This window comes from Dendrobates tinctorius, unplaced genomic scaffold, assembly GCF_039654945.1.
Source record: "Dendrobates tinctorius isolate UK_male_01 unplaced genomic scaffold, ASM3965494v1 ptg000095l, whole genome shotgun sequence".
In the NCBI taxonomy this organism is placed as follows: Eukaryota; Metazoa; Chordata; class Amphibia; order Anura; family Dendrobatidae; genus Dendrobates; species Dendrobates tinctorius.
Window position 1 is genome coordinate 19971180 of NW_027361763.1, and position 23582 is coordinate 19994761.

Genomic DNA, 23582 nt, shown 5'->3' on the forward strand with positions numbered 1-23582 from the left:
TCACTTTGGTTACTTGGTGAGGGGCAAGGAAGACAGGAGATTTGCTTTGCTTCACATTTTCCTGGAGCTGAGCCTCATGATGACTCTCATTCGTTTCACTGGATGTGTCGTGATCTAGGTTATAGTTTGGATCAGGAAGTTCATTAACATATTGAGATGTGCATTGTGGTGAATCTTGCAGCGGCAACTTCAGACCTAACGCACTGCTGCGACTATGCAGCTCAGGGTTGTGTGCGGCTTCTAGTTCTTCTGCCTCGGCCAGTGCTGCAGCCGCTTCCTTTTTTGCAGCTCGGCTCTCTAAGGCAGCATCCACTCGTGCTCTATCTATGACCTTCTCTCTTCATCATCTAGGTGTGCTTTCTCTAATTTAAGTTGCATCTCTTCTTCAGCATAGCGTGCTCACATTTTGGTGGCTTCAGCATTTGCGCGGGCAATGGCGACTGCGCTGCTGATGGATACAGCCTTTGAGGAGGCGGATGTAGCAGATTTTGTCCTGTGTGATTTGTGGGACATGGTGTCTTAGAGGGATGCTTGGCTGTGCAGAGATTGCTGTAGCTGTGTTAGCCTCTGTGTAGCCAGTGACTTGAATCTCACTAGATGGATTTCTGCAGCATCACTAGTTTCTGCAAGCTGGATGAATGGGTGCCTTTTCCCTGAATTGCACTAGCTGGATAGCGCTGTGTAATTGGCCTCTGCAGGATGGAGGCCGTTCTCTCTGTATTCCCACTAGCTGGAGAGCTGGTGTTTTACTGTCATGTCCTCACTAAATGAACGGTATTCATATAGCTTAACATCAGCTAAACCACTATACCGGGGTCCAATAAGGGAGACAGTAGTTGAATCTGTGGTTTATTGAATGTAGGTATATAGATGTGTGGTAAAGCACTGATGCTAACACAAGGAGAGTAAAGCGATGAGGTGCTTCCAATATGCAGACTTGAAAGAAATGGCCGACTGAAGAGAGAAAGGGGGCTGGGATAGACCATGGTACCTTGCAAAGTTACCCAGAATACTTTAGCAATTGGAGGGAAATAATACAGGAAATACAATGCATAACATCATGCAGTTATAACTTTTGGCCACTAGATGGAGCTGGAAACAATAAACATTAAAATGTGTGGTAAACTGAGCATTATACTGAATTTATGTTGTGGAAATGAACAGTTAATAGTCATTGATTGTGTCGGAGACAGAACAAGAGGGTTAAATAGACATAGTATTTACCAGTAACTCTGTAACAGTGGAACATGTGGTCTGGTGTGCAGTTTGTCTCCTAGACAAATTAAGTTCAGCACTGTTGCCACTTCCCTGAGGCAGTGCTGCAGAGTTTCCAACTTCCTACTGATGTGGTCAACGTGCTCTGAGATAGCACCTTGGAAATCGAGTACTAGGAGTAGCAGGAGGGGGTGTAGTAACTGCTGTAGGAGGTGGAGGAAATCCTGATAGAAGAAGAACTGGCAATCCTTGGCGTCAGGAGCACATGAGACGTGCCAGGGCCTCAGCCTCCACAATGTTCACCCAGTGTGCCATCAGGAAAATGTAGTTTCCCTAGCCACAAGCGTTTGTCCACGTATCGGTCGTTAAGTGGACAGTGCCAGCAAGTGCATTGGTAATGGCACGAGTGATGTTCGTGAATGCGTGCTGGTACATGGCAGGGACACCACACAGGGAGATGAAGTGGTGGCTGGAGACTGAGTACTGAGGGACGGCTGTCACCATGAGTTGGCAGAAATCCCTAGTTCACAACAAGCTAAATGGCAACATTTCTATGGCAAGCATCCTGAAAATGTGCCCGCTTAACATATAAGATTGTAAGTGGGTGGCTAGGAACTTGCTTTTCTGACCAAGGTCTGGGGTAAGGACAGCTGAATGCTGGGCTGGGTCAAGGATTTAGAAGCGTGTGATGATGGTAAGTCAGAATGTAGAAGGATAGGTGGAGGGCAGTAGGCATCTGTGCCAATGTTTTGGACAGGGCATTGGGAAGCACTTAGCACAGGAGAAGATAAAGTGGTGCCACTCGATAGCAGAAATTGTGGATCTAGGCGTTCAGCCCACCGAGTCAGGAACTTAGATGACATGTGCCTGATCATGCTGGTGGTAGTTAGGTTCTTAGAGGTCATTCTCCTGCTGATCTTGGCATGTCACAGATTGCAAATTGCCATTTTATTAGTCTCAGAACTCTTTAAAAAAGTCCGAAACTGGTGAACACCTAACTCTTTTATTGAGAAATTTACCAGTTTTGGTGCTCTGTGGTACCGTTTCCAGCATTATCCCTCTGGTCACCCCACTGCCTCTTGCTGTCTGTTTTGGTGCTGCCGATGTTTTCCCCTCAGCGCTACTGGCCTCGCTCTGCATGTCATCTTCCCAGGTTGGGTTGGTGACTTCGTCATCCACCAGATCATCTTCCACCACAGTATACTGGTGCTCCTAACTTCATGACTTAGCAACAACAAGAGTTAGCAGCAACTGTGTCTTATCATCATCTTCCTCCTTATCCCAAAAACTATTTCTTAGTTTTAGAGATCACATAAATGTACTCCACACTACGGAATATTCTATGGCTGAGAAATGTGGCCCAGAAAAATGTTTTAATGATTTTTGGGTGTGTTATATATCACAAAAAAGACCTTGAAGCATGTAATGGTGGATCAAAATATATTCAATTTTTTCAGCCTCCATAAAAATATTCTTCAGCTATATATTTGCCAGTGGACTCCACAGTCCTAATCCCTGTCTACAGACTGGATTCTGACACTTTCTCTGCTCCTGCAACTTTCCCTCCTAAAGGTACTGTCACACTTAGCGATGTACCAGCGATCCCGACCAGCGATATGACGTGGTCAGGATCGCTGGTACATCGCTAAATGGTCGCTAGTGAGCTGCCACACAGGCAGATCTCACCAGCGACATCGCAGGGGTCGGGGGTCGCTACTTACCTGTCACACTAGGCGATCCTGCGTCCTCCCGCCTGGCTCCACACTCGTCGCTCGTCTTCACAGCAGGAAGCGTCGCAGGAAGCAGACGACGAGAAACAGTCCAGGACGTTCTCGCGCGATCAGCGATAACCAGCGGGGGAGCGGGTTGTAGGTAAGTATCAGATACAGCGATATCGCTAGCAATATCGCTATAACGTCACAAGTAGAGTTGAGCGATACCGTCCGATACTTCAAAGTATCGGATCGGAATGGATCGGCCGATCTTAAAAAAAAGTATCGGTATCGCCGATTCCGATACCGGAAGTCCCATTCAAGTCTATGGGACTTCCGGTATCGGAATAAGAAAAACCCTGTTTTTGCCTTGTACAGCCTCTCTGGGGTCTGTACGGGCCTTTCGGGGGGCTGTGCCGGCCTGCCAGGGGGTCTGTGCAGGCTCCGGTGGTCTGTGCCGGCCTGCCGGGGGGCTGTGCCGGCCTGCCGGTGGTCTGTGCAGGCTCCGGTGGGCTGTGCCGGCCTGCCGGGGGGCTGTGCCGGCCTGCCGGTGGTCTGTGCAGGCTCCGGTGGGCTGTGCCGGCCTGCCGGGGGGCTGTGCCGGCCTGCCGGTGGTCTGTGCAGGCTTCGGGAGTCTGTGCAGGCATCGTCCGATGGGACTACAAGTCCCATCGGGCGATGCCTGCTACCATGACAGTGATTGACACATTAGCCAATGATGGGACAGTAGTAGTCCCATCATCCGGCTAATGTGTTGAATGTAAAAAAAAACAAAAAAAACAAATTACATGCTACATACATGCTACATACATACAACATGCATACTACATACATGCTACATTCATACTACATACTACATACATGCTACATTCATACTACATATATACTACATGCAACATACATACTACATATATACAACATGCATGCAACATGCATACTACATATATACTACATGCAACATACATACTACATATATACTACATGCATGCAACATGCATACTACATATATACTACATGCTACATACATACTACATATATGCTACATACATACTACATATATACTACATGCATGCTACATACATACTGCATGCTACATACATACTACATGCTACATACATACTACATATATGCTACATACATACTACATATATACTACATGCATGCTACATACATACTGCATGCTACATACATACTACATGCTACATACATACCACATATATACTACATACATACTACATGCATGCTACATGCTACATACATACCACATACATACTACATACATACTACATACATACTACATGCATGCTACATGCATGCTACATGCTACATACATAACACATATATACTACATGCATGCTACATACATACTACATGCTACATACATACCACATACATACTACATACATACTACATGCATGCTACATACATACTACATGCTACATACATACTACATATATACTACATGCATGCTACATACATACTACATGTTACATACATACTACATATATACTACATGCATGCTACATACATACTACATACATACTACATGCATGCTACATACATACTACATGCTACATACATACCACATACATACTACATATATACTACATGCATGCTACATACATACTGCATGCTACATGCATGCTACATACATACTACATACATACTACATGCTACATACATACCACATATATACTACATACATACTACATACAATACATTCATACAATACATACATAGACATACAGTACATATAACATAGAGTAACATACTTACCAATACTTGTCACATTGTTCCCCGAAGCCATTGTCTTTTACGGAATAAATATTAACATAACAAACCACAAAAATACTCACCCACGATCCGAAGCAGTCCACGAGTGTGTCCCACAACGATCTTGGGTAGAGAACTGCAGCATCAGCTGATGCTGCCGTTCTCTACGGGCTGCAGGAATCCAATGACGGAAGGTAGGTATCCTTCCGCACTGTATTCCTCCGCCACTTAAAAAAAAGTCCCTAGTCTCACTTTATGCCATTGCTGTGTGGGAATTTTTTTGGCATGTTTTAACCCCTTCACCCCCAAGGGTGGTTTGCACGTTCATGACCGGGCCAATTTTTACAATTCTGACCACTGTACCTTTATGAGGTCATAACTCTGGAACGCTTCCATGGATCACGGTGATTCTGACATTGTTTTCTCGTGACATATGGTACTTCACGTTAGTGGTAAAATTTCATTCAAATAACTTGCGTTTATTTGTGAGAAAAACGGAAATTTGGCGAAAATTTTGAAAATTTTGCGATTTTCCAACTTTGAATTTTTATGCCCTTAAATCACAGAGATATGGCACACAAAAAACTTGATAACTAACATTTCCCACATGTTTACTTTACATCAGCACAATTTTGGAACCAAAATTTTTTTTTGTTAGGAAGTTATAAGGGTTAAAAGTTGACCAGCGATTTCTCATTTTTACAACAATTTTCTCATTTTTCTCATTTTATTTTTAGGACCACATCACATTTGAAGCCACTTTGAGGGGTCTATATGATAGAAAATACCCAAAAGTGACACCATTCTAAAAACTGCACCCCATAAGGTGCTCAAAACCACATTCAAGAAGTTTATTAACCCTTTAGGTGCGTCACAGGAATTTTTTTGAATATTTAAAAAAAAAATGAACATCTAACTTTTTTCATAAAAAAAATAATTCAGGTTCAATTTTTTTTATTTTACCAAGGGTAACAGGAGAAATTGGACAGCAAAAGTTATTGTGCAATTTGTCCTGAGTACGCAGATGCCTGATATGTGGGGGGGAACGACTGTTTCGGCGCATGGCAGAGCTCAGAATGGAAGGAGCGCCGTTTGACTTTTTCAATGCAAAATTGGCTGGAATTCAGATTGGACGCCATGTCACGTTTGGAGAGTCCCTGATGTACCTAAACAGTGGAAACCCCCCACAAGTGACCCCATTTTGGAAACTAGACCCCCCAAGGAACTTATCTAGATATGTGGTGAGAACTTTGAACCCACAAGGGCTTTACAAAAGTTTATAACGTACAGCGGTACAATTAAAAAATCATATTTTTTCCACAAAAATGATCTTTTCACCCCAATTTTTATTTTCCCAAGGGTAACAGGACCCTAAAAGTTATTGTGCAATTTGTCCTGAGTACGCTGATACCCCACATGTGGGGGTAAACCACTATTTGGGCGCATGGCAGAGCTCGGAAGGGAAGCAGCGCCATTTGACGTTTTTGGCTGGAATTGAGATCGGACACCATGTCGCGTTTGGAAAACCCCTGATGTACCAAAACAGTGGAAACCCCCCACAAATGACACCATTTTGGAAACTAGACCCCCTTAGGAACTTATCTAGATGTGTGGTGAGAACTTTGAACCCCCATGGGCTTCACAGAAGTTTATAACATAAAGCCATACAATTAAAAAATCATATTTTTTCCACAAAAATGATCTTTTCACCCTCAATTCTTATTTTTCCAAGGGTAACAGAACCCTAAAAGTTATTGTGCAATTTGTCCTGAGTACGCTGATACCCCACATGTGGGGGTAAACCACTATTTGGGCGCATGGCAGAGCTCGGAAGGGAAGCAGCGCCATTTGACGTTTTTGGCTGGAATTGAGATCGGACACCATGTCGCGTTTGGAAAACCACTGATGTACCAAAACAGTGGAAACCCCCCACAAATGACACCATTTTGGAAACTAGACCCCCTAAGGAACTTATCTAGATGTGTGGTGAGCACTTTGACCCCCCCAGTGCTTCACAGAAGTTTATAACGCCCGAGCGTGAAAATAAAAAATTCGTATTTTTTCCACAAACATGATGTTTTAGTCACCATTTTTTTATTTTCCCAAGGGTACCAGGAGAAATTGGACCCCAAAAGTTGTTGTCCAATTTGTCCTGAGTATGCTGATACCCCATATGTGGGAGAAAACTACTGTATGGGCACACGTCGGGGCTCGGAAGGGAAGTAGTGACGTTTTGGAATGCAGACTTTGATGGAATGGTCTGCGGGTGTCATGTTGCCTTTGGAGAGCCCCTAATGTACCTAAACAGTGGAAACCCCCCACAAATGACCCCATTTTGTAAACTAGACCCCCCAAGGAACTTATCTAGATGTGTGGTGAGCACTTTGAACCCCCCAGTGCTTCACAGAAGTTTATAACGCCCGGGCATGAAAATAAAAAAAGCGTATTTTTTCCAGAAACATGATCAATTAGTCCCCAATTTTTTCATTTTCCCAAGGGTAACAGGAGAAATTGGACCCCCAAAAGTTGTTGTCCAATTTGGCCTGAGTACGCTGACACCCCATATGTGGGAGAAAACTACTGTATGGACACACGTCGGGGCTCGGAAGGGAAGCAGTGACGTTTTGGAATGCAGACTTTGATGGAATGGTCTGCGGGTGTCATGTGCGTTTGGAGAGGCCCTGATGTACCTAAACTATTGAAACTCCCCACAAGTGACCCCATTTTGGACACTAGACCCCCCACGGAACTTATCTAGATGTGTGGTGAGCACTTTGAACCCCCAAGTGCTTCACAGAAGTTTATAACACTCGGACGTGAAAATAAAAAAATCATTTTTTTCCACAAAAATGATATTTTTGCCCCCAATTTTTTATTTTCCTAAGGGTAACAGGAGAAATTGGACCCCAAAAATTGTTTTGCAATTTGTCCTGAGTAGGCTGATACCCTACATGTGGGGGTAAAACACTGTTTGGGCGCATGGCAGAGCTTGGAAGGGAAGGAGCACCATTTGACTTTTTCAACTCAGAATTGGCTGGAATTGAGATCAGACGCCATGTTGCATTTGGAGAGCCCCTGATGTGCCCAAACAGTGGAAACCCCCAATTCTAACTCCAACCCGAACCCCAACATGCCCCTAACCCTAATCTTAGCCCTAACCCTAGCCCTAACCCTAACCCTAACCCTAGCCCTAGCCCTAACCCTAACCCTAGCCCTAACCCTAGCCCTAACCCTAGCCCTAACCCTAAACCTAGCCCTAACCCTAACCCTACCCTAACCCTAACCCTAGCCCTAACCCTACCCCAACACACCCCTAGCCCTAACCCTAGCCCTAACCCTAATGAAAAAATGGAAATAAATACATTTTTTTTATTTTATTATTTTTCCCTAACTAAGGGGGTGATATCGGGGGGTTTGATTTACTATTTATGGCGGTTTTTATTTTTGGCAGCTGTCGCACGCTAAAAGACGCTTTTTATTGTAAAAATAGTTTTTGCATCACCACATATTGAGAGCTATAATTTTTCCATATTTTGACCCACCGGGTCATGTGAGGTCTTATTTTTTGCGGGACGAGTTGATGTTTTTATTGGTACCATTTTCGGGCACGTGACATTTTTTGATCGCTTTTTATTCCGATTTTTGGGACGCAGAATGAAGAAAAACCAGCGTTTCATGAATTTCTTTTGGGGGGGTGTGTTTACACCGTTCCGCGTGCGGTAAAATTGATAAAGCAGTTTTATTCTTCGGGTCAGTACGGTTACAGCGATACCTCATTTAGGTCTTTTTTTATGTTTTTGTCGGTTTTATGCAATGAAAACTATTTTATATAAAAAATAATTATTTTTGCATCGCTTTATTCTGCGAGCTATAACTTTTTTATTTTTTCGCTGATGATGCTGTGTGGTGGCTCGTTTTTTGCGGGACAAGATGACGTTTTCAGCAGTACCATGGATATTTATATGCGTCTTTTTGATCGCGCGTTATTACACTTTTTGTTTGGCAGTATGATAATAAATCATTATTTTTTGCTTCGTTTTTTATTTTTATTTTTTAAGGGGTTCGCTAAAGGGGTTAACTAATGGGACAGTTTTATAGGGCGGGTCGTTACGGATGCGGCGATACCTAATATGTGTACTTTTATTGTTTTTTTTTTATTATTTCCAAAAAATGGATTTATTGGGGGAATATTTTTTTTTTTTTTCTAATTTATTTGGCGATTTTTTTTAAATTATTTTTACACTTTTTTTTATTTTTTTTTTTACTTTATTAAATAGTCCCAGGTGGGACATCACTGTCCTGTGACAGATCGCTGATCTGTCACATCACAGATCACTGTGACAGATCAGCGATCTGACACAGGCACTGCAGAAGGCTTCCTCATGCCTGCGCTTTGCAGGCACTGAGGAAGCCAGCTTCCTCAGGCCCCCGAAGGCCCCCGTCGCCATCTTGGATTCGGGGGCCTGGAGGAAAGGAGCCCCCCGCAGCAGCGCTGCACATTGCGCTGCCGTGGGGGGCTCAGGGAAGCACGGAGGGAGCCCCCTCCCTGCCGATGCTTCCCTTTAACTCCCGGTACACCGCGATCATGTTTGATCGCGGTGTGCAAGGGGTTAACGTGTCGGGGGCGGTCCGTGACCGCCCCTGACACATTGTGCCGGGTGTCAGCTGTGATAATCAGCTGACACCCGGCCGCGATCAGCGGCGCTCACCACGTTGGCGCCGCTGATCGCGCCGACGTACTATCCCATCCATGGGCATAGGGGCCCAGGTCCCATGGACGGGATATACCGTCGGATGTCAGGAAGGGGTTAATAGTCTCCATGAGAGAATAGAAGCTGCAGTACTTTGATCGCCTCTGCTACACACAATTGATGATCAGATCGCCTGTGTGTAGCAGAAATGCTCACTTGCTATGAGCGTCGACCACCGGGCAGCGCTCATAGCAATCCAGCAGTGACAACGATAGAGGTCTGCTTCAGACCTCTGGTTCTCATGCCAACCCATTGGTGACCCGTGATCATGTGACGAGGTCACCAATGGGCGGGATTAGCCACACGCTTCCGGTAAGCACGAGTTAAATGCTGCTGTCAGAAATTGCGGGCACATGACAGCTGATCTATACAGCTGACATGTGCCTGCAATCCACCCGCAGCTGTTAACTAAGGTGCGGCCTCAGTGCCGGAGCCTGCACCAAACAGGGGGAGTCTGAAATCAGTGTACTATTATGCCCAACAATGTAAAGGGGGTTAAAGAGCTTGAGAAGAATTCAGTATAGCTTCTCAATCAGGCAATTGATGGCTGGGCAGTAATTGCTAGGCTGGCAATTTTTAATTTAAAGAAAATTGCTCATCCTTTTCGCTCTTTTTTTATTTTTTTATTTGTTTCTTTCCCTTTTTCTTTTGCTCATAATTTCTTTTAGAACTTTATTTTTAAAGTCTCCTTTTATAAACTTTCTACAGGCCTCTGCCTCATTTCTACAGATATCTTATGGCCTTTATTTTTACCATTGATGAGATTAACAAGAACCCTGACATTTTACCAAATATGACTCTGGGATTCCATGTGTACGACTCTTGTAACTCTGTAAGTAATGCTCTATATAGTGTTCTACAGATTCTATCTGGTCCTGGAGATCCAATTCCTAATTACTTTTGTAAGAAATTTGGAAACTTGGTTGGTGTTATTGGAGATCTGAATCCAGGCATATCTTTAACCTTGGCACAGGTATTGGGTGTTCTCGGATATTCACAGGTGAGTTATATAACAACATGTTGGCTCTCTTACTATCATCTTTGGTTAATAGGTTAATTCCATAGATTTTGGAATAGGCAGAGCAATGCTTTCAGGAAACAGCTTCTTATGAAGAGATATTTGTACTGTCATTAATGGGAATTTTGGAGAGGGGAAAAATCGATGTCTGAATTAAATCGGTTATTTTTCTCTTACGTAAAAGCAAGGATTGTTGTTCATCCATACTTCAGCGCCTTGGATCCAAGTTAAGCCAGTATAGGTGGAGGGAGATTTCAGAATTGTTGATAATAACAAGCTGGATGGTTCCTCTCCTCTTGAGTCTGCAGGACATGGTGATCATGGTTTACATAAAGAACGTCAAAGACTTATGTGACCACATTTGTCAAAGTCCATCTGAAATTAGCCTTGCTCTGAGAAGACGGCAGCGTTTATGGATTGTGTTGATATATAGATTTTCCTTTGCATGATAGATCTTTTGTGGATTGCATGGTGAACTGTATTCACAGCCAATGAAATATGGAAAGATAAGATAAAAAATCTGCTCACCCCATAATGTAATGAGATTCCACTGTTTGCAAACCTAGTTGTTGCACAGAATAAGGCCGGGGTCAGACTTGCGAGAAACTTGGACGAGATTGCACGTCAATAACCGGCATTCAGATTGAAGTGCCAGCGGCAGTCCCGGGTATTGATGTGCGAGACTAGTCCGAGTTTCTCGCAAGTCTGATTCCAGCCTACAGCAGACAGTCAGTCCCAATACAAACATCAAAAAAGGGATATCCAGCAACCATCCAAGGAGAGATTAGAAATCACAGATTATTCCACTTCGATGCAATCCAATATTTCAAAACTACATGTTGGGCTGAATTTTCCTCCCAAAATTTGATTTGTGTCAAATAAATCAATACGGGAAACCTTGTAATTTCTGAGAACATACATGCAGGGAGAAGACAAAGAGAACCATAAGAGCTTCCATTGTACAGAAGAGACTTACCCAGTGACTCTGGAGATGAAAAGTGACTGCTCTACAGACTGTGATCCACTGGGAGCCGCTGATCTCCGACAACCCAGGTACTGATCACACTGTACAAGGTGTGATAATTTGCTAGATGTCACAGCTACAGGGAGTTTGGTGAAGCCCCCACGACAATAACAAATTACATTTTCCCATTCTTTGTTGGATAAGCAGTGTGGAAAATTGTGCTGGGCAAATTTTTTTTTTGAAAATCGCAAATCAAATCTTAAAATGTTCAAATTCCTGTGAAACTGCTCATTTCAGCAAATTTGTCTTTAACTAGATTTGCTTATGTCTACTATATCAAATCATCTGTATTGAAAATTCATTTAGTTTCCATTGAATATATTTTTGCTTCATAGTTCCCATATCCATCAACCCTAATGACATTTTCTCAAACCCGATAAACGTGATTCCTTTAGGTATGTTGTGTTTTTTGAAGAAATGATGAGAAAAAGGATATCCTTTAAAAAAATTTTTTTACCCCCTCCCAACATGTGCAGTAAATATATGGCACTGTGAGAGCTGCATTCCCACAAACCGCCATATAGGTACGGGGCCGCAATTGCATGGCTCATGCTTAACACTGCTGTGATCGGGTGTGAGTTTTAGCTCTATGTGAGAGCTGACACTCTTCAGTGACAGCAACATACAGGAGCATCACAGAGGGAGTTCCCTGTCTCCTTCCATCTGCACAATGCAATGCGATCACAATGTGCCGATGGGTTCCATGGTTATCCTGGCTGCAAGATGGCCGCGGAGTCCTTCAAGGTCCTGCAGGGTAGGTGGCTTGTAAGTGCCAACTAAGAGCAGGACCTTATACGTAAAAAATACACATATTTGGTATCGTCGCATTTGGAATGACCCGACCTATATAACTGTCCGACTAGTTAACCCCTTCATTGAATATCGTAAAATAAATAAATAAAAAAGGAGGGAAAAAATAAGGTTTATCATTATACCCCCAAACATAAAACACAATAAAATGCGATCTAAAAGACGAATGTACATAAAATGATACCGCTAAAAGTGACATATTATCTCACAAAAAATAAGCCAACGTACAGCTTCATCAGTAGAAAAATAAAAAAGATATAGGTCTCAGAATAAAGTGATGAAAAATAATTATTTTTTCTCTATAATTTTACCACACGCGGAACGGTATAAATAAAACCCTAAAAACAATTCCTAAATTTCTGGTTTTTGTTCATTCTACGTCTCAAAAATCAGAATAGAAAGTGATCAAAAAATGTCATGTGCCTGAAAATGATACCGATAAAAATGTCAAGTAATCCTGCAAAAAATAAGCTGTCACGTGAACATGTTGGCCGAAATATGGAAAAATTATAGAGGTCTAAACATGGCAACGCAGCCAAACATAAAAACCCAATATAAATCTGGTATCGCTGTAATTGCAGTGACCTGAAGAATAAAGTCGTCTAATCACTTCTACCGCACAGAGAACGGCGTAAAAAATAAATAAAACCAATTCTTCACCTGCTATTGATTTGTTCATTTTGCCTCCCAAAGATTGCAGTAAGGCTCGGCTCACATTTATCCTGCGCTGAGCGCTTACATCGGGGCTTCCTCCTGAGTCTCACCTGAACCCTGAAGACACACTGGCAGTACCTGAGCCCGAAGCTGTTCTGGTGGTACCTAAACCAGAGATTGTCGCAGCAGTACTTGAACCAGCACCAGTGTCTGTCATCTAAAGCATTCCAGAGTCCTTACTGTTGGAGTCTGTTCTAGTTTCCAAATTCTGTCCTGCTTGTCCTGCCAGACGCAAAACCTGTATTGCCTTTTCCGGTGTTCAAATCCTGTCCTGCCAGTGACTTCGAGTCAGTGTCCCGTTTTTCTGGTGACCCAGTACCTGTGTTATCTGAACAGTGTCATAGACTCCTAGTCAGTGTCTGTGTCAGCAATCCTAACCCCTGGGGTCAGCAGTTGCAGTACTGAGGACTGCCTAGGAGTGGTTGCTGGCAGCTACAGTGGCTTGCCAAAGTATTCACCCCCATGGCTCTTTCCCCATTTTGTTTTATTACAACTAGAGATGTGCGAGCTATAAAATGCTCAGGTGCTTGTTGCTTGAACTCCAAAGACTTGCATGCTCGTTTTGAGTAATAAGTATAATAGGAGTCAATGGGAGAACCGAGCTATTTCCAGCAGACCTTACAAAGAGGTTGGGGGGGCAGTGGAAATGTTTAAATGGATTGGAAAAGTGCTGAACGGAAGGAAAAAAGTATGGGGAAGACCCCTGGAACCATCTCTGACTCCCAGATCGCTGCTGAGAATAATGGTGTTTCACATTTACTACACTTTAAGGATGATCAATAGAAATACATGCAGCTTCACGCTCCGCTCCCGAGTGCCGGCAGCAGTGCCTGGGTGTTAAGATACGAGACTTGTCCGAATTTCTCGCATGTGTGATCCCGGCCTTAAATTTAAAGGAGGTCTCATACACATTCTGTTCACACTGTCATGTATTGGTTCTCCTAAACTCATAAAGGATATGCACTTTTGAAGGTTATGGGTCGCCCTCGCACACCCAGGGCAGCGGGGGTACTCGGTACTGGGCCGGTGTCAAGGCGGGAATGTGTCACAGCAGCGGTGACCTGGTCCGTGGCCCTGGGTGCCCAATATCAATGGCGGTGATGTTAATGGTGTTAAAGTTTATACTGTATGAATAGTTCGTGACGCCACCCGTGGTGTTTGGCAAGTAAGATGGTAAGCCAGCACTGCATACAGATCCGCTGGGACTGATGGTGTGGTGCAGCAGACATGGTATAGCTCCCCACAGGTGGAGCTGTAGTCCCAGGGCAGTGTTGGTGCATTGGATGAGGAGAGGCGCAGAATGGTATGGAGGCTGGTACCCAGGTGTAGTGGTGCGGGAATAACTGGAGGACACCAGAGTATGCAGTTCCAAAGCTTTACACACTGTTTGCAGTTCACACAACTGCCTGCCTCCGTACTGTGTTCTCCAGGTCAGGGCTCCAGCCAACCTCCAGGCAGGATAGGATTCTCCCTTCCACACTCCGCCAACATGTACCTTACTGAACGACTCCTCCAATGCGCCTTTAGGTGCGAAGCACTCCAGTACTTAGTTACCCTGGAATGCCTCTCTCTAGGTGTTCCTAGTCTTTACTTGTATAACATGACAGCTGTAGCCTGCTTCGGGGACTCCACTCTGCATCCCGGCTCTCTATTCAGTTGCTGTTGTGTCCCAAGTCTATGATGGGAGCAAGGCGTTAGCGGCTCACTACTCCTCTGGTGTCTGTTGCAGGACATAAAGATCCAATCAACCTCGGGGACCGGGCCCCGGCCTTTGCGCTCTCTGGACTGGAAGGGTTCTCTCTCTTTCTCAACCTGCTTCCCACCATCCTTCTGTTCTCCTTCATTCCGATCTGCTCTCTCTCTCTTATGGAAGGTTAGGTTATCAATGTTATCAGTCTCTTTCTCTGTCTTTCTCGTGCCAGCAGCCCAGATCACTGGGACCTGCTGCAGCATGTCCCTCAGACACCCATCTTCTCTCTTCTCTCTCCTCTAACCAACTAACCACTAACTTTCACTCTTCCCACTCTTTTGTATCATCTTACTCCACCCGCCTCCCAGCACATCTCGTGTTACGAAGCAGGGTTCCACGAGGGGTGCTCTGCTAACCCCCAGCATGAAGCTGTTAGGTGGCCCCACTGAACTATCCTATGTGTGGAATGCAGGTGTGGAGCGTGGTCAGGAGTTGCCACCTTACCTGGATGGTGGGGCACTACACCTTAGGAGAAGGTGCAGTACCTCTGTGGCGACTGAAGCCTCAGGGGCGCCACAGTTATATACCAAAAAATCTACTCCAGACAACGGAAAAGTCTATGGGTGAGAAATATGATACCGGTAAGGAGATGTGCAGACGTTAAGTAGAATTTCTACACCATTTCTACATCTCTTGGTAGGAAAAACTCAGCTGCAAAAGCGCATGTTTTTGGTGCATGTTTGCCTGCGTTTTTGATCAATTTGAGTAAAGTCAATGGTGAAAAACACAGGGCAAAAATGCACAGAGATTTGACATGCTGCAGATTATATTCTGCACCAAATCTGCAACTCAAAAATACTCCACATGAGCATGACACTTCAGGCTTCTCATTCACTTTGCTGGCATCAAGTTTTGCTTCTGGTTTTGTCACAATTCCGTGACAAAAACGTCCCGAAAGCACCAAATCTGCTTACACTGAATGGAGGAAGAAACTTGGAAAGATTGCAGCCAGCATAGCCTCATCTCATCTGCTCAGCGCTGATTGGGTATCAATAAGGAAGTGGACTCTGAAGATGAAGAAAATGAGTAACAGGAGCTGGTGTGGCTAACACAAAAGAGGCTGTGTTTCTTCGACCATCCCAACCAGGTTTGCATGCAAAGCTTCATGTTTATTGTGATCAGCAACTGTTTAAGTAGGCACTAAAGCAGGATAGTTGTAACATAGTAACATAGTAACATAGTAATTAAGGTTGAAGGGAGACTTTAAGTCCATCTAGTTCAACCCATATCCTATCCTAACTTGCCCTAACATGTTGATCCAGAGGAAGGCAAAAAACCCCATGTGGCAAACAGTAAGCTTCACATTGGGGAAAAAAATTCCTTCCCGACTCCACATACGGCAATCAGACTAGCTCCCTGGATCAACGCAATATTAAGGAGACTAGTGTATATACCCTGTAATATTATACTTTTCAAGAAAGGCATCCAGTCCCTTCTTAAATTTTAGTAGTGAATCACTCATTACAACATCATATGGCAGAGAGTTCCATAGTCTCACTGCTCTTACAGTAAAGAATCCGCGTCTGTGAGTATGCTTAAACCTTCTTTCCTCCAGACGTAGAGGATGCCCCCTTGTCCCCGTCACAGGTCTAAGAGTAAAAAGATCATTAGAAAGGTCTTTGTATTGTCCCCACATATATTTATACATTGTAATAAGATCACCCCTAAGCCTTCGATTCTCCAAACTAAATAACCCCAAGTGTAATAACCTGTCTTGGTATTGCAGACCCCCTAGTTCCCTAATAACCTTGGTCGCTCTTCTCTGCACCCGCTCCAGTTCAGCTATGTCTTTCTTATACACCGGAGACCAGAACTGTACACAGTATTCTAAGTGTGGTCGCACTAGTGACTTATATAGAGGTAAAATTATGTTCTCCTCATGAGCATCTATGCCTCTTTTAATGCATCCCATTATTTTATTTGCCTTTGCAGCAGCTGCTTGACTCTGGCCACTAAATGTGAGTTTGTCGTCCACCCATACACCCAGGTCTTTTTCAGTGACTGTTTTGCCCAGTGTTTTACAATTAAGCACATAATTATACAACTTGTTCGTTCTACCCAAGTGCATGACCTTACATTTATCCCCATTAAAGCTCATTTGCCATTTATCAGCCCAAGCTTCTAGTTTACATAAATCCTCCTGTAATATAAAATTGTCCTCCTCTGTATTAATTACCCTGCAGAGTTTAGTGTCATCTGCAAATATTGAAATTCTACTCTCTATGCCCCCTACAAGGTCATTAATAAATATGTTAAAAAGAAGCGGGCCCAAAACTGACCCCTGTGGTACCCCACTGCTAACCGTGACCCAGTCCGAGTGTGCTCCATTAATAACCACCCTTTGTTTCCTATCCCTGAGCCAGCTCTTAACCCACCTACACATATTTTCCCCTATCCCCATTGTTCTCATTTTATGTATCAACCTTTTGTGTGGCACCGTATCAAAAGCTTTTGAAAAGTCCATGTACACCACGTCCACTGCATTCCCTTGGTCCAGTCCGGAACTTACCTCTTCATAAAAGCTTATCAGATTAGTCTGACAGGAACGGTCTCTTGTAAACCCATGTTGATATTGGGTCATAAGGTTATTCTTCTCCAGATACTCCAGTATAGTATCTCTTAGAAAACCCTCCAGGATTTTACCCACAGTTGAGGTTAAACTTACTGGCCTATAATTTCCAAGTTCAGTTTTTGTCCCCTTTTTGAATATTGGCACCACATTTGCTATACGCCAGTCCTGTGGTACAGACCCTGTTATTATGGAATCTTTAAAGATTAAAAATAGTGGTCTATCAATGACTGTGCTTAATTCCTGCAGTACTCGGGGGTGTATCCCATCCGGGCCCGGGGATTTGTCAATTTTAGTGATTTGTAGACGCCGCCGTACTTCCTGCTGGGTTAAGCAGGTAACATTTAATGGAGAATTTTTATCCCTGATTATGTTATCCGTCATGGGATTTTCTTGTGTAAATACTGTTGAAAAAAAGTCATTTAGCATATTGGCTTTTTCCTCATCCTCATCCACCATTTCACCCAGACTATTTTTAAGGGGACCAACACTATCATTTTTTAGCTTCTTACTATTTATGTAGTTAAAGAATATTTTGGGATTATTTTTACTTTCTCTGGCAATGAGTCTCTCTGTCTCAATCTTTGCTGTCTTGATTTGCTTTTTACAGAATTTATTTAATCTTCTGTATTTATTTAATGCCTCATCACTACCTACTTGCTTTAATTCTCTAAATGCTTTATTTTTATCTCTTATTGCTCCCCTTACAGCTCTATTTAGCCATAGTGGTTTCCTCCTATTTCTCGCATGTTTATTCCCATACGGTATATATTGTGCACAGGTCCTATTCAGGATGCTAATAAACGTCTCCCATTTTCTTTGTGTATTTTTATGTCTCAGGATATCGTCCCAGTTAATTGCACCAAGATCATCTCTCATCCGTTGGAAATTTGCCTTCCTGAAGTTTAGTGTCCTTGTAACCCCTCTACTACACATCTTATTAAAGGATACATGAAAACTTATTAATTTGTGATCACTATTACCCAAGTGACCTCCAACCCTTACATTTGATATGCGGTCTGGCCTGTTGGATAATATTAGGTCTAGCAGTGCCCCCCCTCTTGTTGGGTCCTGAACCAGTTGTGAAAGGTAATGGTCTCTCATAGTTGTCAGACACCTATTACCTTTGCTGGAACTGCAGGTTTTGGTTCCCCAATGTATTTCAGGGTAGTTGAAGTCCCCCATAATAATGACTTCTCCTTGAGTCGCAGCTTCATCTATTTGCTTTATGAGGATATTCTCTGTAGCTTCCATTATTTTTGGAGATTTATAACAAACCCCTATCAGTAATTTATTATTTTTCCCCCCTCCCCTTATCTCTACCCACAGGGACTCTACATTTTCATTAGATTCATATATATTATCACGAAGGATGGGTTTTTGTGCTGACTATGGTGTCATCGCCACTCACCATCTTTGCGAGAGTGGCCGCAGCTGTAGCCGATTTGTGGAAACGGTCGCTGATGCGGTGTACCTTGACCAGAAGCTCTGGCACATCTGGTATGTTTTCAGAAATCGCTGAACTACCAAGTTGAGCACATATGCCAAGCATGGTACGAGTGTGAGCTTGCCAAGCTTCACAGCCACCACCAGGTTACAGCTATTATCACACACAACTATGCCTGGTTGGAGGTTCAGTAGCGAAAACCACAGATCTGTCCGGTCTGTAATTCCTTTAATTAACTCTGCCACAGAGTGTGGTTTGTCTCCTAAACAAATTAGCTTCAGCAGAGCCTGTTTCCACTTCCATGAGGCAGTGCTGCAGAGCTTCCAGCTTCCGGCTAATGTGGAAGCCATGCTCTGTGATAAAACATTTGAGATAGAGGATGACGGAGAGCAGTAGTGGGTGCAGGAACTGCGGTATCAGGTGGAGGAAACCCTGTTAGGGCCAGCAGTCCTCGGCGACAGGAACACATGCGCTGTGCCAGGGTGTAACTCAGCCCCAGCCTCCACATTGTTCACCGAAGTGTGTCGTCAGGGAAATGAAGCGTCGCTGGCATAAGCGTTTGTCCATGTTTCAGTCAATAGACAATGCCACTAAATTTGTTAATAAGGGCATGGGTGATGTTCCTGGACACATGCTGGTACAAGGCAGGAACTCCACACCAGGGGAAAAAACGTGGTGACTGGGGACCGAGTACCAAGGGACAGCTACCGCCAAGATTCACTGGAAATTCTCAGTGCATACCAACCTAAATGGCAACATTTCCATAGCAAGCTGCCTATAAATGTGCCCATTTAGCATATGGGCTTGTGGGTTGGTGGCTGGGAACTTTCTCTTTTGTTCCAAGGCCTGGGGTAGGGACAGTTTAATTCTGAGCTGGGACTGGGATTAGGAAGTACCTAGCACAGGGGAAGAGGCAGTGGTGTCACTTAATGTCACCAATCGTGAATCCAGACATTCGTCCCAATGAGTCAGGAGCTTAGATGGTCATGCCCCTGCTGATCTTTGCATTCCACAGGTTGCAAATGGCCATTTTGTTTTTCTCAGAACTCTTTTTAAAAAAGTCTCAGACTGGGGAACATCTAACTCTTTAATGAAGAAATTCAAAGAGTTTCAGTGCTGTGTGGAACAGTTGCCCTCCTTCTCCCTCTGGTCAACCCACGGACTCTTCCTGTTTTTTTTTTTGTTACTACCAATCTCTTCCCCCTCAGCACTGCTGGCCTTGCTGTGCATGCCAGCTTCCCAGGTTGAAGTCAATGAATGAAGAGTCGCACTCAAAAATGAATTATTCTTGCAAAAGAGTCTTTGAAAAAAAATTATTACAATTTTTTTATTTGAATTTTTCAATGGATCAAAATAGTGAAACACCGCAAACTAAGGAAATATTCCAGACGTGAGAGTGTTATATGGTTACGTTTCGACCTAAACCTAGGTCTTTCTCAAACCATACTCAATATAAGTTTCAAGGTGAAAGATAGGGAGATAAATTTCAGAGTCCTAGTTAGGGGCTGTAGTAAGTGTGTGGCAGGGGTCTGCGGTGTTGTGTGAGCATCCCAGGTTGGATCGGTGACTTTGTCTTCCACCACCGCACCCTGGTCCTCCTGACTATATGACTTAACAACAAGACTTAGCAGCAACTGTGTCTCATCATTATTTTCCTCCTTATCCCATATTTGCCATTCCTCACTATCATGTTATTGAGGCCATGGCTGCTCTAAGGTTTGTGCATCTCTAAATAGCTTGTCCTCCTGTTCCTCTTGGAGCATGCAAGTTGAGAAGCCACAATCAAGAAATTATGCTTTAAGAGCTCCTCGGAGTGTCCTAGTGTGGGATCACTAGTCTCCTGGAACTCAACATGATGGGAGGAAGTGAAACAGGGTGAGGATTAAATGATCCAGACTGTAGGCTTGGTGAGACTGGGCCATGTGGAAGACTGTGTGGTGCTGCCAAGCCTGCTGGAAGTTCTCTGGCAACCGGCATAGTCGCACCTTCCCCATGTCCTCGGCATCTGTGTGCACCATCATCAGCACTTCCATTTCCCATTCTCTTACACATTTTGTAATTGTTAAGTCTCTTAAAACCAAGTTTATTTTTAATAAAAAAAAAATTGGTAACCTGCAGCAATCAAAACAGTTTTGGGGAATATACTCCACAGTATTGTAATAGAAAGAATGCAAAAGTGTATGGATGACACAATCAACTTAAATCCAGAAAAATGTTTCAATGCTTTTTCTCTGTTTTAGAGATCACAGAAATGTTCATCGACCCCGTAATACTGTATGTCTGAAAAATGAAATCCTACCAAATTTTTAAAAGCTTTTTTAGCACTTTTAGAGATCACAGAGATGTTCACAGACCACGTAGCACTTTATGTCAGGAAATGGAAGCCTACAACATTTTTAAATGCTTTTTGCAGCTTTATAGATCACAGCAATGTGCGCCACACTATGGAATATTGTATTTCTTAGAAATGTAGCCCAGGAAAATGTTTCAATTGTTTTTGGGTTTGTTATATAACACAAAAAAGGGCCTCAAATCACGTAGTAATTGATGGATCAAAATATATTCAATTTTTTCATGCTTCACAAAAAATGCAGCTATATATTTGCCAATGGACTGCACAAGCCTAATAATTGTCTACAGACTGGATTCTGTCACTCTTCTTTCTCCTGCGACTCGCCCAACCTACTCTAAATACAGATTGTATGTGATACGAACGGTTAACCCTTAGAATGACTGTTAGTATAATGGCTCCGCTTCAGCATCAGTATCAACACTACAGGCCTCTGATTTGTTAAACTGTGCACACATAGGCCTAGACAAGCACTCTCTTCCTCCTATATGAAGGGTCACAGAGTTGTGCCATATGGGCCGAGTCAGGCGACGCCTATTCTTTTGTTATCCCTGATGATGTCAGACAGCCAAAATGAAAGTATAAAGCATACAACATATCTGAGGTACGTAACATTACGTATGGTATAGGACAAAAAAACGTAATAACATAACATGGCGAATGGTGGAGATAACAATAAAGGCAGAGGAGACTATTCAACAAGACATCATAAAGAACAGAGCCGCTACATCAGACAATACGGTGCGCGCTATCAAGTGAACATAATAACTCACCGACCATGTTGAAGTAAGTAACCAGAAGGACTGAAAATCTAGAGAGAGACAATCAGCATATCAACTTCCAAGGGGCCAAGATGTACTCTGCAAAAAAAAGAAGGGGTGAGGCTAGTGAAGGCTAGTGAAGAGGCTGATGGGAAACTGCGGAGGCCTAAGGAGGAAAAGTTATACTGCACTGGAAACAAATGAAACAAATAAACTGGTCGCAATGAGAAAATATATCAACTGATGGCGTTTCTGGTTAAACTATCACAAGGCACTAAATTCAGTGATGTTACAAAGGCATAAGTAAATTGGTTATGTGCATTTCTGTGAAGGCATTGCAACCTGAGAGTGTGAGTTCCTACAGCATCCACTCCCCTGAGATAAAGAATACTTCTGCCACTTGATACTTGTTCTGTTCAAAACTTGCTATCCAAGTATGGTCTCCTCCTTTCTTCACACACAACACCTATAAAACAATGCTGGTCTGCGAACAATAGGATCATAGGTCCTTCCCTTTCCTTTCCTTCCCACTAACTGCCTGCAGGAACTGAGTTCCTTTTGCCCATGTAACTCATCCCACCATGGGTTGGGCCCAATTGTTAACCCTATCTGCAGCTAACTAACAGTTGCAGGCCACAAGGTAGGAAAAGCAATATATTAAAAATCGCAATGCATTATTTTAAAATAAAATGTTCAAAGGGAGTGTCGTCAGTTTCTCCACTCATTTACATTACAATGCTTTGAATATCACTTTGTTGAAAAATTCAAGCTTGTTTCCTCAGTATATCCAGTCATGAATTTTGGTATTTTTCAGCATTTGAATGTCACACTTTAGCATATAAATGTGTATAAATTTATATATGTGTATATATACTGTATATATATATATATATATATATACAGTATATATACTGTATATATATATATATTAAGTCATATATATATATATATTCTTACTACTGGTACTACCCAGAATAAAAACGAGATCCATTTATATATTACAGCCATAAATCTTTATTATTCAAAAATAAAACCAATATACTAGAATAAGTGAATTCCCCATAGTGGACAGTAAAGCCTCCTGTCAATCAAAATATGCCACAAAAATTATCTTTTGAGTATGTCGTGGTTATCAAAAAGGGGTTCTCTATAGGTTTAGTTGTGTGACTCTCCTATATGATGAATCAGCTGTGGTGTAGTGGCCACTATGTCCGCTAGGGGGTGCTGTGTGGGTGCCCCAGGATGGGCCTACAGGCATATCCATTGTAGTAATGGGTATAGGATGCTGAATGACCGTTATGTATCCCAAGACCATAGGTGGCCTTCTGATGGAAGCTTGAATAGGTGTATTGATCAGCAGAGCTACTGCTGATGTTTCTGTTACAATATGTCAGGGAAGCCTGTGTGTGGCTGTGTGTGTAATAGGACCTTTAGTGAGGTCATAGCCATGTGATCACCTGTGGGTGTGGTTATGGACCATATAAGGTACTTGAGGTCTGGTCACAAGAGACTGCACATGGATCTGATTGGGCTATGTGCAAGGTCCTGGCAGGCCTATGTGGAGGAAGATGAGCTACCTTCCTGAAGACCACGTGCTAAGGCTGCTGACTCGGTAAGGCCTGTGGATATTGGCTGTATGCGAGGCGGGATAAGCCTCCTGTGTTTTGCTGAGGCTCCAGGACTGAGCC

The 23582-nt window shown here is 43.2% G+C and overlaps 1 protein-coding gene across 1 annotated transcript in view; it reads left to right on the forward strand.

Annotated features, from left to right (window-relative positions):
- The first annotated feature begins 10244 nt into the window (after positions 1-10244).
- The window catches only part of LOC141098806 (vomeronasal type-2 receptor 26-like), a 42262-nt gene continuing 28924 nt past the window's right edge, over positions 10245-23582 (forward strand). Inside the window, exon 1 of the mRNA XM_073586781.1 lies at positions 10245-10451. Coding sequence (XP_073442882.1) covers positions 10245-10451 — 207 coding nt within the window. The remainder of the gene's footprint in view (positions 10452-23582) is intronic.